An 18,749-nucleotide genomic window follows, 5' to 3' on the forward strand; every position below is an offset into this window, starting at 1 on the left:
CAATGGACTCAGCCATCAGCCCACTGGTTGTACATGGCTCTCATAGGCTGCGCGGGACAGGGTCGTGGGTTTGGGCAAGACAGACTCTCCACTACAGTCAACAAGGACTGCTTCCTGGTTACGAATATTTTCCTTTCTGCCTTCTAAAGCTTTCAGAGTTTGGTTTGTCTCTCTTCCAATTTTCAGGCTACCACTTTTGTCAAACATAATTATATACTTTATAGACACAATATATATGTGTGTATATGTGTGTGTGTATGCAGCGTGAAAAATTCAAGTAATACAAAATTGTTGTAAGCACTTTTGATTGAAATATCTCAATCTAATCCCCATATTTCTTGGACAACAACCCTTTGGAAACATACATAATTTTTCCCCCAAACCCCCTACCCCTGAGGAAGTAGACATAACTTTTAGCATGTTTTCTTTGAAAAAATAGTGAAAGATGTATCACCAGCCTGTCTTTCTTTTACACTGACCTTGCAGGGGCAAAAAAACAAAAACAAAACAGTAGTCTCCAGATAAGCTGTTAGAATTATTCCACTGCAGAGATTCAAGGAGATTCTACAGCTTACAGTAATTGGGCCAAGAGGAAGTAGAGTATAGAGAGGTGTTTGACAACAAGGAAATAAAATGACCATTTTGAGGCAGGACAAGGTAGTCAGATCCATACAAGCACTGGAGCAAGGATGATCTATTTTGTAGAGGAGACAGCAGCCATAAAGAATGCCCCTAATCATCTGCTATAAACACATTGAAGGCAGGAATATTGGGGTAAGGGACCATTTGTATTCACAATACGTGTGTGTGTGTGTGTGTGTTTAACACACATCAAAGGCAGGAATATTGGGATAAGGGACCACTTGTATTCACAATACGTGTGTGTGTGTGTGTGTGACACACATCAAAGGCAGGGATATTGGGGTAAGGGACCGTTTGCATTCACTATGTGTGTGTGTGTGTGTAATACACATCAAAGGCAGGGATATTGGGGTAAGGGACCATTTGCATTCACAATACGTGAGTATGTGTGTGTAACACACATCGAAGGTAGGAATATTCGGGTAAGGGACCATTTGCATTCACAATACGTGTTGTGTGTGTGTATGTGTGTGTGTGTGCGCGCGCGTAACAGAGAGAATGTGAAAGAGATAGAGGGAGTGGGGTGGGTAAAAGTAGGAGGTGTTTCTCTCTCCCAGGATTATAATGAACAATGAGCTGCAATCCTTTGGGAAGAACTGCAATGCAAGTACAAATACTTACAAAGTTTTGAGGCTTTCCAATCCCTTGAACATCTTATGCTGCACATTTTCCAAACGATTACTTGTGAGAAGTATTTCATTTACACCAGATGCTCCTTCAAATGCTCCCTCCTCAATATCTGTGATCTTATTGTTGCTAAAGTTTCTAAATAAAAATTGTGGGAACAAAGATTTTAAACAATTTCTAATAAGGAGGGAATTGAAACATAGTTGATCATGTTCTTCTAATGATCCAAGTCTTCCAACTTTTCACTGCCCAGCACTGCCAGGGCTCTGAAAAGATTCCACTTCCCTACACCATCAAGACAAAGGGACAATAATAATAAGAGGGACTGTCTATGGTAAAATATGCCAGCGTGACTCATGTCAAACTCTCCAAAGGTCCCCAGGAGTATAAAATTCTTGAGGTCAGGTACTGGGTTACACAAACCTTTATGCCATCTATAAAATCCAACAAGAAACTTTTCAAAAAAAATCCCTGATTAAAATTGTCAAATGAATTAATGACTAAAAGAAGACAACTGGGTAGAGATAGAAGGGCTAAAATTTGTTAGTGTTTTATATATAGCATCAGAAATGTATTTGAATATGGGTTTATTCCCAGAAGAACTTCTCATGTAATAATGTGTTGAAACAACCAAATTAATTGTCAGTATTATGTATGATACTAACTACTACAATGCTTGCCAGAAGGCAAGAGTATCTAGCTGAGGTTAACTTTCTATAGGCTTTTTCTTTCTCTTTCTCACTGATCGATCACTCCAAGACCAGGAGTGTCCCCCAAACAAGGATCATTTTTATGCATATTTTAATTTCTCTGAGAGAATTGTACACAGTAGCTTCTTAATAAATATTTGTTTCATGGAAAATCATCTTATAGCTAAAAAGAGAGTGCATTTCATAACAGTGAAAAAGGAGGGCAATTAAGATATCAGAAACCATTTGCGAGGTAGCCTAATATGGATGCCAACTGTACAAGTAGTCTGTTCTGTAACTTACAGTCTATGTGACTATGGGCCAGTTACGTATGTGGATACACAGCTAAAGTGAGTCGATGCTTTTTTCCTCCTGCTGATGTTTCTGCATGTGTGAGGGTGCTCCACTGGTCCCATGCTATTGACGTATGTCCTGTCTCTCCCTCACACCTCCCCAGGGGTATGGAGTAACCCACTGAGTGCTGCTGAAACTGCTGAGCTTATGAACTTATTTTAAAATATGAGTTGTGGACATGTAGTAACACAGATGAGCTATTGAGCCAGTTTACCAATCATTAATTTTGAATATCTTCTAATGAAAGTTTAATGAAGCAAAAAAGTCCAATAGTTGACATGAAAAAGAAATAACAGCATGGTTTGGGGAATAGTAAAGGAAGTTACAAAACCTTACTGAACCCATTTTAATGTGCTTAGATTGCTGGATTCCTGCTGTGGCCACATAACAGACCAGCTGTCTGAGTTAAAGTCAGATGCTTAGGCTCTGCCATAGAAAATGTGATTGACACTGTTGAACACACAGAAAAGTTCTTGCAGAGATTACCCTGAATTCATGTCACAGGTCGCCATCATAGGGAAATTTCCCAGGATTTTTAATATTTTCTAATTTTCTAAGAAACTTAACTTAAGAAAATGAACACAACAAAATGCTACGGAAATTAAAAAAAAAAAAAAAAGCTAACAAGTGACTTACATTTTACGTAATTGAGGAAGTTTCTTAAAGATTCCTGTGGCTTCCAACACGGTAAATTCATTATTATTGAGACGCCTGAAGAAAAAGGAAGGAATAGAGAAGTTTTATTACTAATAGTTAGGAAAGCATTAAATTTGATTTCTCAAAATGAATTCTAACATTATTGAATGACACCAGGAAAATAAAAGGAAATACATATATCACAGAAGATTTGTGGAACATACTGATGTTTTTTCTCATTTTATTCAAATTTTAATCAAAATAAAATGTTAGGAAGTTTTTTTTTTTTTACACAGTAAAACAAGAAAAAATCAAAGATCAAAACCAGCTCTCAGCAATCTCTAGAACAAATTTTCTCCAATTTTTTCCACTATCGTCCCCACTAAAAAGGATTTTTAGACTGTTTTTTCCCTAATTGTTTTCTTCACAATTGGAACAAAAATTACAGCTTTATTAGAATGCGTGTGCCCTTTTAAAGTGTACAATTCAGTGGTTTTTAGTATATTCACAAAATTGTGCAACCATCTTTGCTATCTAATTCCAGAACATCTTCATTACCCCCAGAAAGAAACCCCATACTTCTTACCAGTCACTCCCGGTGGCTATTCCCCTACAGCCCTTGACAACCACCAGGTTACTTTTTGTTTTTATGAATTTTCCTATTCTGGGCATTTTGTATAAATGGAATCATGTAAGATGTAGCCTTTTCTGTCTGGCTTCTTTTGCTTTATATAATGTCTTGTTCCTGTTGTAGCATATGGCAGTGCTTCATTATTTTTTAAGACTCAATGATATTTCATTACACAGGCATGACACATTTGTTTATCCATTTATCAGTTAGGAGGCATTTGTGTTGCCTCCATTCTTTGACAGCTATAAATAATGCTGCTATGAACGTGGTGTGCATGTTTCTGCCTGGATATATGTTGTCATTTTTTCGACATATACATAGGAGTGGCATTGCTGGATCACATGGTAAATCTGTGATTAACTCTTTGAGAAATAGCAAAAAAGATTTCCATAGAAGCTTTACATTCAGACCAGCGATGTATAAAGGTTTCAATTTCTTCTACTATGTTGCTCTCCCTTTTTTTTTTTTTAGCCATTCCAGTGGGTCTAAAATGGTATCTCATTGTGGTTTTGATTGGAATTTCCCTAATAACTAATGATATTGAGCAGTTTTTCATGTGTTTATTGGACATGTGTTTATATGTTCTTTGGAGAAAGGTCAATATGAATAATTTAACCACTCATTAGCTGAGTAAAATACCTTTTAATCTAAATTATAAGAGCTCTTCATACATTGTGAATGTGTCTTATTAGATACATGATTTGCAAATATTTTCTTCTCAGTACTGGTACTGATTTTATTGTATAATTTAAAAAATTACAAATCTCTTACATTACACACATTTGCTGAAGTCTAAATTGGAGGCTAGTTTCCACTATAATTCTTCCATGACAAACAAACTTATTTAAAGTGCTAGGCCAGGGGCAGTGTCTCATGCCTATAACCCTGGCTCTTTGGGAGGCAGAGGCAAGAGGATTGCTTGTGCTCAGAAGTTCAAGACCAGCCTGGGCAATAGGGCAACATTCCATCTCTACAAAAAGTACAAAAATCAGCTGGGTGTGGTGGTGCATGCCTGAGGTCCCAGCTTCTTGGGGGGATGGGGAAGGGGGACTGAGGTGGGAGGATCCCTTGCACCCAGGAGGCCAAGGCTACAGGGAGCTGTGATGGTGACACTGCACTCCTGCCTGGGCAAGAGACTGAGACCCTCTCTCAAAAAAAAAAAAAGTGCTATTGTGCTGGAAGATATCACTTGTTTGTAGTATTATAGGTAATAAGCATAAATCCCTATATAACTGTAAAAAATAAAGTTCAGGGCCCTGGTTGCATGGTCTCCATGCATTTCTAAAATTCCTGGAGCTGTGAAATAGCTTCATTAACTAACAGGACTACAAAAAAAAATCACTATAACTACAAGATAGTTGGTTTCTGTCGAGTCTTTGAAAGGCATTACTTTATTTTTAGTTATTCAAATTGCTAAAAATTAATTAAGTACTGGCATGAGTACAGGCACAGTGGGAGATAAACAATAACACACAATCCCTGTCATCAAGGAGCTATAATCTAGTTAAAGACAGAAGGATTATATACAAACAAACAGACAACGAACTTTGCAAAGCAGTAAATGACAAATACCAGATGTTGCTATCCATAAACATGGCTAAGATGTTGAGAGAATGATGAGGTTTCGTTAGTTTTTTTCTTGAATTGTTAGAACACTAACGTTAGAGGTCGTCTTTTTATAAATAAAGTCAGTAAAGGCAAACCATGCATGCGCGTAGAATCTGTGAGTGCTCCAACCAACATTCTAGTACTTAGTATGTGCAAGGTCCTGTGTTAAGGCTGTTAAGTGTAAATGCCATCATATTCTGCCTTTTCAGCTTTTCTTGCATTGTTCAGAAAAAGCTATCCTTTCTACTTTAATACCTGATAATCACTGAATCCTTCCACCCGTAAGTCAATGAAGTAGTAAATTAGGTAAGATGGACTCCTTGAATCTATCGCTTACAGAAATTGAAAATTGAGGCTCTCAAACTACTTTATTTATTTGCTATAAGGATTAAATACGTTTAAAAAACTAAGTACATAGAAAATAGTTTGGGAATAATAATACCCAATAAATAAGCATCAAATAAACACCACTGTTATTAGTAAGAAGTGCTTACTGCATTTTGAGGGATAAATTAGTTCTGTACTTAATCGTATGGTTGGCTAGAAAGATGAACGAAGGTAGCCTCTAATATATTCTTGTACTAAGAAGAGTTATGCCAATGTAATGCCTATTAATTAAAATTAACACAATTATTAATAATAAAAATGGCAAGACAAACATTCCTATGCTTTAATGCTTTCATTCCCTCCTTCCCAACCAGAATTTTGTTGGCGGATGAACTTACAACTCTGCAGTGTACTGGGGAATGTGCTCTGGGATTTTGTTGAGTTTTTGATTAGAGCAATCTACTGTGGTTCCTTCACAGCGACACTTTTCAGGGCAAGCCAAATCCGCAAAGCAGTCTCCACTTAATTTTGATCGATAATCTTCTGTACCTATTGAGAATTCAAACCAAGAAAAAGATACTGAGTCTAAAGGTTAGAATATTTATTAGTTTGTAGGAAGAAAAAAGTAAGATAACTATAGATTATGTAGCAGGGAGACAACTTGGGGTATTTTGGTCAATGGATGTCAGGAGAAAGGTTAAAAGAAAGGCTTGGAATTTTCTGGAAAAAAGAGTGACCAGATTCACATGACAGGAAAACATTAATAAAGTTGAGCTTTTCACAGCTGTACTTTCTGCTGATCCAATTCTGAGCCATTCTAGCCTATTTCACAGCTAGTCACACAATGGATATTCATTATTAAAAAGTTTATTTTTTTTCTCTGAGTCAAGAATTGAAAATATATCCAGTAATAAACATGATCCTATATATCATTGTAAATTAGGGCTTTCAAGGCAAATAGATATACTCAGGCTTTTAAATTTTCTATGGACTTTTTACTATTCTCTCCCTCTCACATAATCTCAGAGATGCCTAAAAAGCCCTCTTTTTTTTCATTTTGATTTTGTAGAAAGAGACAGGTAAATCCTGATTTAAGCCTCAGCAGCTTGCCATGCTGTAGAAAGCTGCGTGACGTTCCATGGTGCTTGACGGAACCATGTTTTACTCATACCTCGCAACCACATGGTTAGATCAAGCACAACAGAAAATCTCGCTACATTGTCACTACACCAACCACTAGGCCAAAGGTAAGACCAAGAGGAAAATGGAGGGAAGGAAGAGAAAAGCTACAGGTGTTCTGGAAATGTAATACTGTTTACATGACATGCATTCTTCCCGCAGAATGTTTATGACCATAGTAAGAGTATTACTACCGAAGATTTCCTGGAAACACAAAGAAGGGGCTATACGGAAAAGGTGCCTCCACCGTTCCTCAGAACTGCAGAATGGAAACAACAGCTTTCAGGAACAACATCCAGGAAGAAGTTGAAGGTGAGCTACAAGGACAACAGAGAAGCTCAAAGGATCTGCGGTTTCTTCTTGAAAAAAAAGGTGCCAAAGACCAAGACTAGAAGAAGGTACATCAGGATTGAAAAGGGAGGGTATTATGTTTCAGATCAGACACTTTTACTTACAGCCAAAATGGTGAATTCCTGCAAAAGTAAAGATCACCAAGAAGGAAAGAAAGAGTAATCCCAATTAAGATTAATATACATATTTATAAAACTAAGCTCTCTTCCTTCTTTCTTTATTGTAATTACTGAAAAAATAGCATGATGTGATGGGAATTGTCATGCTTTGTAAAATTTTATAAATAATATTTTGAAGCACGGTGGTCTCACAAGAAAACCAATGTAATAAAAGATGCATAGTGCAAATTAAGTTCTCGATTCCTTTAAAGATGAACTCTCTGCAAGACAGATTTTCTTTTATCACTGTAATATGTAGAGTGCCATATAAAATGGTAGTAGGGAGGTCCACACGTAAAAGTGAATGAAAAACTAATCATGGAGATCCTCAAGGACAATCATTAGAACATTTGGATTAATCCTTATGTTGTGATGTATACTTTTTAATGAACTTTTCAACTTATAAATAATGTTTCTTAGTGGAAATGGAATCAGAATCTCATAAGAAGTTTGCGACGGTGAATATCACGGTTTCATTACATTTGGCAGTTAATGCCACAGTATTTATTGAGGATCTGGTGCCTTATGATTTAAGCTTCACTCCAAAATGAAGTAAGAGTGCACAAAGTCTAAATGACAGGTACACTGGGTATCTTGCAATTCAAATAATCTGCATTCAGTGGAACAGTAATAATGCTTATTTTATGGTGGCTTTTTAGGTGGACTCAAATTTTAATTAAAATTTTTGGAAAAAAGGGAAGGAGGCCCAAATGATCCTTTTGAGGCCTGGCTTCTGCAATTATTATGTTTAAATAATGTAAATTAAATTATCAAAACTTGAAAGTTAAGACATGATATTTGATATAAAAGATAATTTCCAAATCCTAATTTGGCTGCCGTCAGTAACAGGGAAGAACTGCATCAGAATATGTGAAAATAACCTCACTTTTGTTCTTTATTTAGTGAATTGGAAATATTAAACTCATCGATTATTAATTAAGTGTATTTAAATTAAATAGTTTAAATAATTTGGTACCTATTACATTACTGCCATAATTTTAGGATTTAAATCATATTAATGTTCTATTCAATAGGTCATCTGGTGTTTAGAATATGGCTTTTTTTGGTTAAATAATAGCTATTAGATTATTTTCCACTTAATTGGGTAAAGTAATTAATATTAAACATTGTCAATGAAGGCCAATCAACTGTTCTTTTCAACATGTTACTTGTTATGCAGCCAGTATAATACATACAATGCTACTGATCATTCAAGCTCAAAATAAGTCATATAACCAAATCTACTAAATCCATAAAATTATCCAAATTGTAATTCAATAATGGCAAGCAACAAATATCTCCTTAAAATAGAGACTAAACCCAGAGTTATTCTTTAGGAAATACGGAAAGGTAGACTAACACTGTACACTAACGCTGTAGAAATATCTTTTAATCTGTAGCTCTTAAAATATTTTATAGTCGAGAATATACCCAAGAGATGGTGAATGTGGCCAATCAATACTTAACATAATGGTTTAAAACAAACAAGTCAAGAGGCATTTTACACAATTGGCAGGCAAGGAAAAATAAGTAAAGAAACGTATTTTAAAGAGCTAGTTCCAGAATCATCAGTCTTGATAGTGTTAAGATTGAAGTGGTAAAACATTGCGATTACTTTTCTTAGACACATTCTATCCATCTGCCTAATTACTCAAGGCATTTTGAGACCACGAACTTCTGATGCTTTCACATCAGACATCAATGTTCTTTTTACAGACTTATATTGTAATTCCGGATATAGAAGAATGTAAAGTCATAAACAAATAAGAAACAACTGCATATAAATCAGCAGGAAGCTGCTGTTTTTCTACAAACAGTGAAGCAAAAGTAAAGCAATAAGAACAGTTTTTAAATATAAGAATCTATAAAAAAGTAAGTCTCACGGTGGAAAATGAAATTCTGTGTGTCTGTAACTGATTTCATGTAGAACGAGCTCTTTGACATCGGAAAGATCTCTGTCTTTAAAACCAGCTCAATTAGCTATATTTTAAAAACAGGTTGGAAGATCAGATATACAATGTATGGAGAGAAAATGATTTAAGTAGAAAGCCATAGCTTCAAACATTTTAGCTACTGTGAGAAATTTTAGATAATGCGCCAAAGTAAAAGAGAGAGAAGAAAAGGTGGAGTTTAATAATATATATGTTTAACATCAGAAGCTGCATGCAAAGGTCAGGTTTTCAGGAAACAGCTACAAGTGATATATGCATAAGTCAATCTATCTATAGAGTATCCACTGTACTTTCAGAAGCATGCATATCAGTTTTAGAAGCTATATTTTATAAGGTGAGGAAAGGGTGTCTGTAGTTAGTCCTACTACCGAGCAAAACCTACCTGGAATGAAATACTGTTCTTTAGCTAAATAAAAAAAGAGAAAAAAAAATAGAAGATGCACCTGAATGTCAGCAAGCAGAGATATGAGTTATATTAGATTAAGAATGGACTAAAGTTACTACAATTAAGTGAAAAATGTATATTCACAGCTGTGACTGACATATAATAATGTACAGTGAGTAGTAAATGCATCTATAATTATGGACAATAACCAGCTTGGTCCTTATATTAGCTTTTTAGTATGAAATTAAGTGCCGAATGTGAAATACCCCTGGAATAGTTAGGTAGCATACTACCAAACAGACATATAATATATTCTATCAAAAAAAAAGGAAAATATTATATCAAAGCAAATAGTAAATTTGAATGATGGAAACCTTCCATTTAATATCAATACAATGTATTCATATTTAGCTTTTTACAAATAAATGCAATATTCCCAAAATATTTTATAAAAATAGCTTTTGGAAAAAATGCATCCTCACAGTTGTATGCAAAATAAGAGAATGCAAACTGAGGAAGTGCATTCAGAGTAAGAAGCAAGGGATCTGTAGTCCCTCCTGGTGCCCCTGGACTTCTGAGCCCAAACAAATCGTGTAACCAAGTCTCAATTCACTTTCTGAAGAAACGAAAATACATCTAACTACTTGAGGTTGGTCAAGGCAACAAACATGAGACTTAACATACTTCAAAGGTATTCTCAGCTAAAAGGCTCTTGTTAAATTTGAATTTTGGAAAGGTACTATGAAGTATGTAGGCTTCTTTTTAACTTGGTCAATAGCCTACTTCTTCTGCTCTCCATGGTGTTAAAATGTTACATATAGAAGTATTATTTGAACTGTGTCTACAGTTCTCCTTATTTTGCTATTCATGGGCAGAAGAAAAAGAAATATGGTTCTATAGTGTTCACTAATCAGCCGAAGGCCAGCTGCTTTTGTTAGGTCTCATGTAACCATTGTTGTTGGTCACAGGGGAAATTAACACGTGAAGAAATTACCTGAACAACGGAATTTCTTGCTTTTGATCTGTCCAATTCTTTTGTTTGCCAGGCGGCGGGGGCTGGTGCAACGGGCACCACTGGTCTCAATTGGGTTGGTATGGAGATAATCCGCTAGCCACTTGAGATGGCAGTCACAAATAAACGGATTCTGGGCCAAATGCCTTTGGAAACACATACAGAACAGGTTTATAGATGACTTGCAAGGGACTCAACTCTTACTTTCAGAGTGGAAACAATGTCATCAAACGTGATCCAAATCACTTATACATACATAGTTTGAATGGCCCGAAGAGGTGAAAAGGTCCCCTTGGCGATGGTCTGAAGCTTGTTGTCATATAGGGAGAGAAGGTTCAAGTTGTGGAGATCCTGAAAAGCATCTACCCGAAGGCAGTTTATCTTGTTGGCATTCAATAATCTGTTTGATTAAATAGTTGTAGAATTAAAGTGTAGCATCTCACTAACTCACCTGCAAGATTTTGTGCTTTTTAAGAGAATCCAGCCGTGAAATATATTTCTTTAACCTCAACACTAACATTTTAACTTCAATAATTTAGGAATTAGAGGTTGGAGATGTGGGGTTTTACCACATAAAGCAAAAGTCATGTGATCAAATGAACCTAAATCTAGTGGTACTTATACATGTATTCACTACAAATTATTAATCATTTCCTCTGGAAGATGTAAGGGTGGAATAGTACACAAAGATGGGTGAGACCCAGCCTCCACTGGCAAGGACACCACAAAAATGTCCTAAGACACCATTAATCCCTCAAAACACTCTGTGGAAAAGTAGTTCAGGCTATTCTCAAAACAGTCGCTAGTGTGGTCCTTCTAAACATAGAAGAGATCATGTCACCCCTATCTCAGAACCACGTGACAGCTCCCAACTGGTTCTAAGCAGAAGCCTAAGTCGTCACAACAGCCTGACCAGTAGTCCACTCTTCAGAACTCTGCAATCTTCCCAGTTCTCTCCTCCTGGCTGTTTCAGCTCCAATCACTAATCTCCTTGCTCTTTTTTAAACACACCAGGCTCTGCTATTCTCTGTCTGAAATGTTCATCTCCCAGATGTCAAGCCTGCTCTAATATTGCCTTCTCAATCTGGCCTCCCGGACCCCTCTCCTTAATACATGCAGGCTGTCTTTGACCCCTTCCCAAACCCTAGCACTCTCAATTCCTTTTACTTTGATCTACTTTTTCTATTTTCTAAAGTATATATATATTTTTCTGCTATACACAACTTATTTATTATGTTACTGCTGACTGTCATCTATATGCCTCCCTACCCCACAGTAAATCATCCATATGTCTCTTTCATTTCCCCTCCTTTCCCAGCTGCCCAGCACATACTGGGAGCTCAATAAATATTGGTTGTTGAGTGAATACTTTACAATCCTCTTGGAGAGTCACATGATACATTAGTATAGGCTGTAGTCGTATATTATAAATACCTGTTTAACTTTTTAACACAATTCCCCACAAACTCCTTTTTACCCCCTATATACTATATCAATATTCTGTGGAACTGTGGTTTATGGGTTATACTTTGGCAAACATCATTCTTGTGGATGTGACTGTGTGTGAGCTTAGGTTTATTCTTCAGCATGTACTCTGCTCTCTACTTTCCTCAACCACCTTCTGAACTCAACTTCCACCCAACAAAGTACTCCTCCCTCTGGGTTCCTCAGAATGTCATTCCATGCTATGCAGTCTTGTCACCTGTTTTATGCAGACCTGCTTATTTGGCCAATGACAGTTTCTCCCTCTTCAGGAAGGACAATTAAAAAAATAATATTCTTTTTCTCCATCCCCAACAGGCACCACTGGTCTCAATAGGGTTGGTATGGAGATAATCTGCTGGCCACTTGAGATAGCAGCCACAAATAAAGGGGTTCTGGGCCAAATGCCTTTGGAAACACATACAGTACAGTTTTATAGATGACTTGTAATGGACTCAACTCTTGCATTCACAGTGGAAACAATGTCATCAAATGTGATCCAAATAACTTACACATACATAGTTTGAATGGCCCCGGAGAGGTGAAAAGATCCCATTGGCGATGGTCTGAAGCATGTTATTATATAAGGAGAGAAAGAATATTTTTCTCCATGGGGATGGAGAAAATTTTTTTAAATTCTTGCCTTTTAAGAGGGAGAAACTGTAGACAATACTGGATACAGCATCAAGCTATATCTAGCTATATTTAGTTCACTGCTTTGATACTTAGAACTTTTAACAAATATGTAACAGCTCAAAAAATATGTGTCATGTGGTTTGGCTATGCCTCGTTATCTAACATACTAAAAATATTTTCTCCTTTGACAATAAAACGATCTCTGTGTTAACATGGGGTATTTCTGTTTTACTTGATTTTTTTAAAGGTGCTACATCAGCAACATGCAAAGTGATGACTTTCTCACGGTGATTCAATTGGCTGTGCTCTTTGATTCCCCGTCAGGAGCTGAAGTTTTCATCTTCCCTCTGGTATATGTAATAGTTTCTTAAAAGCCTTCAAGAAATGGTGGGTGACAGGGGCTGCTTAACTCCATACCTCTCCTCCCTGGGAGGAGAGTAATGCTGACCTGTTCTTTAATTAATAATCTAATTGAATAAAGCAGTTAGAGAGCAAACAAGGACAATGAAATTGTGTGGAGCCTGAAGAAACTGAAAGATGTCGTGTTGCATCATCTTGCATCTATGCAGTTTGTACTCACTTTAACTCAGTGTGGCCCAAGGAATAGTAAATAAATATTAAACAACAATCTGTTTTGTTTCTTTTATTTCCCTGACTCTTCTCTCTAATATCTGACCAACCAAAACTAAGACACTTAACTTTACCAGGTTCTCAGTCAGCTGTAAAGAAATAATCATGTCATTCTTTCGCTCTGGCAGGCTTAAGAATGAGCCTTAGTGTAGAAATGAAACTTTATAAAGATGGCTTTAGAAGGTTTATCTATATAGATCTCCATATTTTATTAGCATGTGTGTTACATCAGCCACCAATAAGTGTGCATGGAAAGAAAAAGAAGGTGACATTTTATGTATTGGTAGTAGATAGGTCAGTGATAGTAAGAGTGACTGTGAATAACTGGCACAGAGAGTAATTCTAGGGAAATGTGGAAGAATGGCAGAGAGGTGAGTCACAAGTAGGCAATACTTGGTTACAGCATCAAGTGATATCTACAATGCGTACAGACATCTGGACTGTGAATAGCATAATTTTATCAAATTAGTAACAATATTTAATAATGGAAATGCGAAGCTTAGAAAAATTTGAAACCCAAATAAAGTCATTAAGTAATGAAATCAGTATTTGTCATAACTCATTGGTCTATTGTAAAATAAATTTACTGGGTTATGTAGCACTGAGAAAATAAAGAGAGAATTGGGGCAGGGGGTGAACAGAAAGGAGAGCACTACACATAATAAGGTTCATTATTGTTTTGTTAACATTTTGTTTCATTTGTTTGTATGTGTGCGTGCTGGGATGGAATGTAAAATACATTTCTGCATAATGGTGAAAAAGTTTAAGACATGGATAATAGGATGTAATTAAGAATATAAGTTTATCAATTCAGGAATTGTATATATAATATATGTTATATATAAGTATATAATACATATTACATATAATATATATAATATATATGCGCATATATATATGAAGACTGTGGGATTAGGAATAAATAGTTACCAAATAAATGCCAAGAAATAAATATACTCCAGAGGGAAAATAACACTGTATACATAAGAATTTTAAGGGAGATTTACTAAGAAAAAAATTACAACACAATTATCTTTGTATCTAAAGCATCTAGGCCAGTGTGTGCCCCAAATGAGGTCGTCTGTTTGATGATACGAATAGAATTTGATGATTACCAAGTTTTAATATTTGCATATTTTTTCCAACTTTACTTTTCATATGGGCATGCATTAAAACACATGGTGTTAAATCTGCTTTTTGCAAATATGTATGGTAAGTGCTTCTTTTGAGACAAATGAGCAGTATCTATTGTTTAATCAGAGTGGTCTTTGATTTACAGGTAATTCTCTCTCTAAAGGTTAGTCTGAAGACTACCGTGTGTTACAGTTCACCGCACACCATCTGTGTTTGAGGAAGTTATTGCAATACTGTGGCTCCTGCAGATTCTTTGGACAAAGGTTGTTGAGTATATCACCATATCTTTCTCGGTTCCAGCTACTGGTTAAGTTAAAACAGAGATGTTTCACAAGGACAGGGATTGTAGAAGCTTTAAATGATAGAGCAGCCAGAATGCATACATTCATGATAGTGTAGAGAAAATGGTTTGGGGACTACTCCAAAAAGTAGTGTCTTCAAGTAAATAATCAAGAATGTTAGCTTGGCTAGACTAATCTTTTCTATTTTGTTAAACTGTATCATTTTGAGTCAAATTTTTCCAAAGCCTCCATAAAAATATGAGATAACAAACCGGCTAATATATATTATTAGGCTCGAGAGATGGAAAACAATCAAATACTTACAGGAGCTGTAAGGAAAACAGTCCTTCAAATAAACTCTTGGGGAGTTCTGTGATTTTATTTCCATAGAGGACACTGAAAAAAATGTTTTAAATGAAAAAAATTAGACACCGAACCTGCATAACAAATTCATCTAATACATATTTACTCAGGCATAGAGGAAGTTAGTAGGCAATCAATACATCATAAAAGTTACAGCTGAGTAAACAAACTTCATTTACAAATGTCTTTTGCCTGATTGCAGATCAGATAGATGCTTACTGTAGGACATTTGGAAAACAAAAAAATAAAGAACACTATATATATATATATACACACACACACACACACACACACACACACAATTTCCACTTGCATTGCCTTTTCATAGAAATGTTTCCTTTTAAGTTGTTTTTCTACTCACACACATACACAGTTCATATGTAATAAGAGCACATCATATATAACAAAGAAGAATGCTAAGTGTAGAATCAAGAATAGAAGAGTACGTAGTAACATACAAGTCCTCATGATACATACAACATTAAGTAAAAAAGAAGCATGTTAAAGTATTATGTTAATTTTGTTTAAAAAATATATACATATATGCACAAAATAAAAGGGAAACATATTTAGATGGCAGATGATTTGCCATCCAGAGGTGATTTGAATTTACATTACATATTTTTGTGTATTTTAATATATCTCTAAAATAAGCATATATTATTTTCAAAGATCAGAGAGATATTCTTTTGGGAAATAAACAAATGGTTGCCATAACTTATAAAGAAAAAGCTGAAATGAGAATCTAAATAATTGATATGTTTGGCAGCAGTATATAATCTCTTTTTGAAAAGGAAGAAAATAATAATACAAGAGAAATGAATATGTGAGAGAAAAGCTGTTCCTTTTTCAAAATGTCACAGAGAGGTAAGGTATATTATAAAACGTGAACAAAATCCTCAAAGGAATAAATAAAGCTGGGTGCTATTATAGTGTAAAGAGATATTCCATTCGTCTCTTTAGATTCCATGATATAACTATAAAACAGAACATGAAATTTTGTTTATAGAAAACGTAGATTTCTTTAGAAAAGTAAATCAATTAGAAAATAAACCATTTTAAAAATCAAAGAACAAAAGAGAGGATTCTATATTGTCCAGAACGAGGCAGAAAGGGAATCAGAAAAGGTAAAGCATGAATAGATATATATTTTGAGGTCAAGATTAACAGAAGAGAGGGCATTAGGAAACACAAATGAGTAGATTAAGATGGCACCAATTTGGGATGTTCAATTCAATATCATTCAATTCATTCACTCAGCAATAGAGATTGTGCACTTATTACATGCCAGTAACGTAGCCAGATTCTAAGTTTGGTGCTCAATTCAATAGTCATTTTTGAATGCCCATCATCTGCCCATGTCTCAGGCACTGATATGACTGAGATAAAGAAGATATGGCTTCAAAGGGAAATCCAAAAGAGTAATTTTGAATAGTCAAAGAGTCTGATATTGTGAATCCACCGCAATTTAGAAAGGAACAAAGATGTGTACAAATTGTGGAGAACCTGCATGAGGATCAAGGGGTAGACAATTTAGTAGGTTGTTCACTTGAGACTTTTGCTTTGAAGGTTGGCCCAAATAGCAAGAAAGGAGAACAAGCTAGGAGATGCATCGTATTTATATTGTGGAATTATTTTTTCCAATAAATCATTGTTTTCCTTAAGACCATGTTAAAAAGTAACAGATGCTATTGTAATGAGACAAAGTGGGTAAACAGCAAAAAAGGAGAAAATTACACTAGGATGTAGGAAATCTATCCGTATAGGTATTATTGCTGTATGGAGTATTAACCATAAGAATAATAAAGAAATACTCAACGTGATGGGAATGACATTTCTCCAAAAAGGTTTAGCAGGACTAGGGCTGGGTACAGTATTTTACATAGCAATGAGATCAAAATGACAGCAAGGAAAATAAGTTAAAATATAAAAAATCCAAAGACCAGGATAGAGAAGTTGGATGACAGCCCAGGAAATAGGGCCAAAATCTATAAAAATGAGGGAAAGAAATATCATCACATAAAGATATAAACTAAGAGAAGGCCAGTGAGAATTTGTCCTACACTGTTGGAGGAAAAGAAATGTTTTAAAGAAATTGAAAGACAAAAGTGCAATCAGCTGAAAAGAAAATCAATACATGAGGGATGTGGATAATATCACCCAAATACCAAGAATGACTAATTGAGTATCTTCTCTACAGTTTATACATGACTTATGTTCAGCATACCACATAGACAGTATATACATATGTACTATTATATGTGTACAACATACAAATACTCTGATAGAGATTTTTTTTGACTAGTCTTTTGGAACAATAGGGAAATTTTAAGGCAGTTCTTGTACCTGCTGCTATAAGGAAGGCCAAGAATGTTAAACACAGTTTAGCCCTTGTGAGTTTCAGCATGAGGACAGTAAGAGGCAGCAATAGCTGGTTACCAGCGTTTGAGCTCTCCTGCTCTTGTTGAAAGCCGGCGGAGGCCAGGCGCAGTGGCTCATGCCTGTAGTCCCAACACTTTGGGAGGCCAAGGGGGCCGGATCACCAGGTCAGGAGTTCGAGACCAGTCTGGCCAACACAGTGAAACCCAGTCTCTACTAAAAACACAAAAAATTAGCTGGGTGTGGTGGCAGGCGCAATCCCAGCTACTCGGGAGGCTGAAGCAGGAGAATCGGTTGAACCTGGGAGGCAGAGGTTGCAGTGAGCCGAGATCGCGCCCCTGCACTGCAGCCTGGGTGAGAGTGTGACCCTCTGTCTCAAAAAAGAAAGCTGGCAGAAGACAACTCCTACTGAAGAGAAAAAAAAGTCCAAAATAGCAACCTATAAGATGACTATCATGAAAAAAGTGTCATGGGCAGAGGCTTTATTATTCAAAAAAATGTCAGGGAAATTATACTTACAAAATTTTTAAAACGTATACATTTGAAAGTTATAACTCGAAGTGATTTTTATAAGAGTTCAGTAAAGATAAAGCAGAGGACAAAAGAGAGGTGCTACCTTTTAATTTTCATTGAAAACCTGTAGTAAAATGCAAGATACTGGGCAGGAAACTTAACAGCAATTTAGGAAAAGGTTGCCGGAAATCTAAGTACAGCGTTCAAGTCTTCCACTGTAGACCCCTGTGGAATTTGGGAGCTAGTTCAAGAAATAAGGAAATTAGAGTAAATGAATTAAAATAGTTTACAAAGGGCTAATGAAGAAAATGGGAAAAGAGAAAAATCATACATTGAGGACCTTGGGCATAAAGAAAGATTCTCTGAAATAATTGAGATCCAGAAACATACAAATTGCTTTGTATCAAGAGATGAATTTGCCATGGCCATACCTATTATCTCTTGATGTTTACTCTATAACTTTATCCTCATTTTAGAGATGGAAGAACTAATACCCAGGGAATTTAGTAACTAGCTCAGCCTCTAACTATTAAGTACTAGAGCCAGGATTTGGACATAGCCACCTAGTGTCCTAAAGGTGATATGCTTAGCAGTATGCTACATTGATACAACGTTTTGTTACTATAGAAGGACGTTTCCAAGTAATAAGCAGAAAACAATAAAAACTGTTTACAGACAATGCTAAAAACACTAGTATGCTGAATTCTTAAGACATTATTACTAAATATTATAAAAATCTTGTTGATGTCACATTGAAAGAAATTTTAAAATCCCTGAAGA

The 18,749-nt window shown here is 35.7% G+C and overlaps 1 protein-coding gene across 1 annotated transcript in view; it reads right to left on the reverse strand.

Moving 5' to 3' along the window:
* SLIT2 (slit guidance ligand 2) overlaps positions 1 to 18,749 on the reverse strand; it is a 368,482-nt gene that overhangs the window by 86,723 nt on the left and 263,010 nt on the right. Inside the window, 7 exon segments of the mRNA XM_017959289.2 lie at positions 1,264 to 1,407; positions 2,949 to 3,023; positions 5,913 to 6,063; positions 9,537 to 9,560; positions 10,534 to 10,697; positions 10,808 to 10,951; positions 15,039 to 15,110. Of these exon segments, the coding sequence (XP_017814778.2) occupies positions 1,264 to 1,407; positions 2,949 to 3,023; positions 5,913 to 6,063; positions 9,537 to 9,560; positions 10,534 to 10,697; positions 10,808 to 10,951; positions 15,039 to 15,110 (774 nt within the window).

Source organism: Papio anubis, chromosome 3 (assembly GCF_008728515.1).
Source record: "Papio anubis isolate 15944 chromosome 3, Panubis1.0, whole genome shotgun sequence".
NCBI lineage: Eukaryota > Metazoa > Chordata > Mammalia > Primates > Cercopithecidae > Papio > Papio anubis.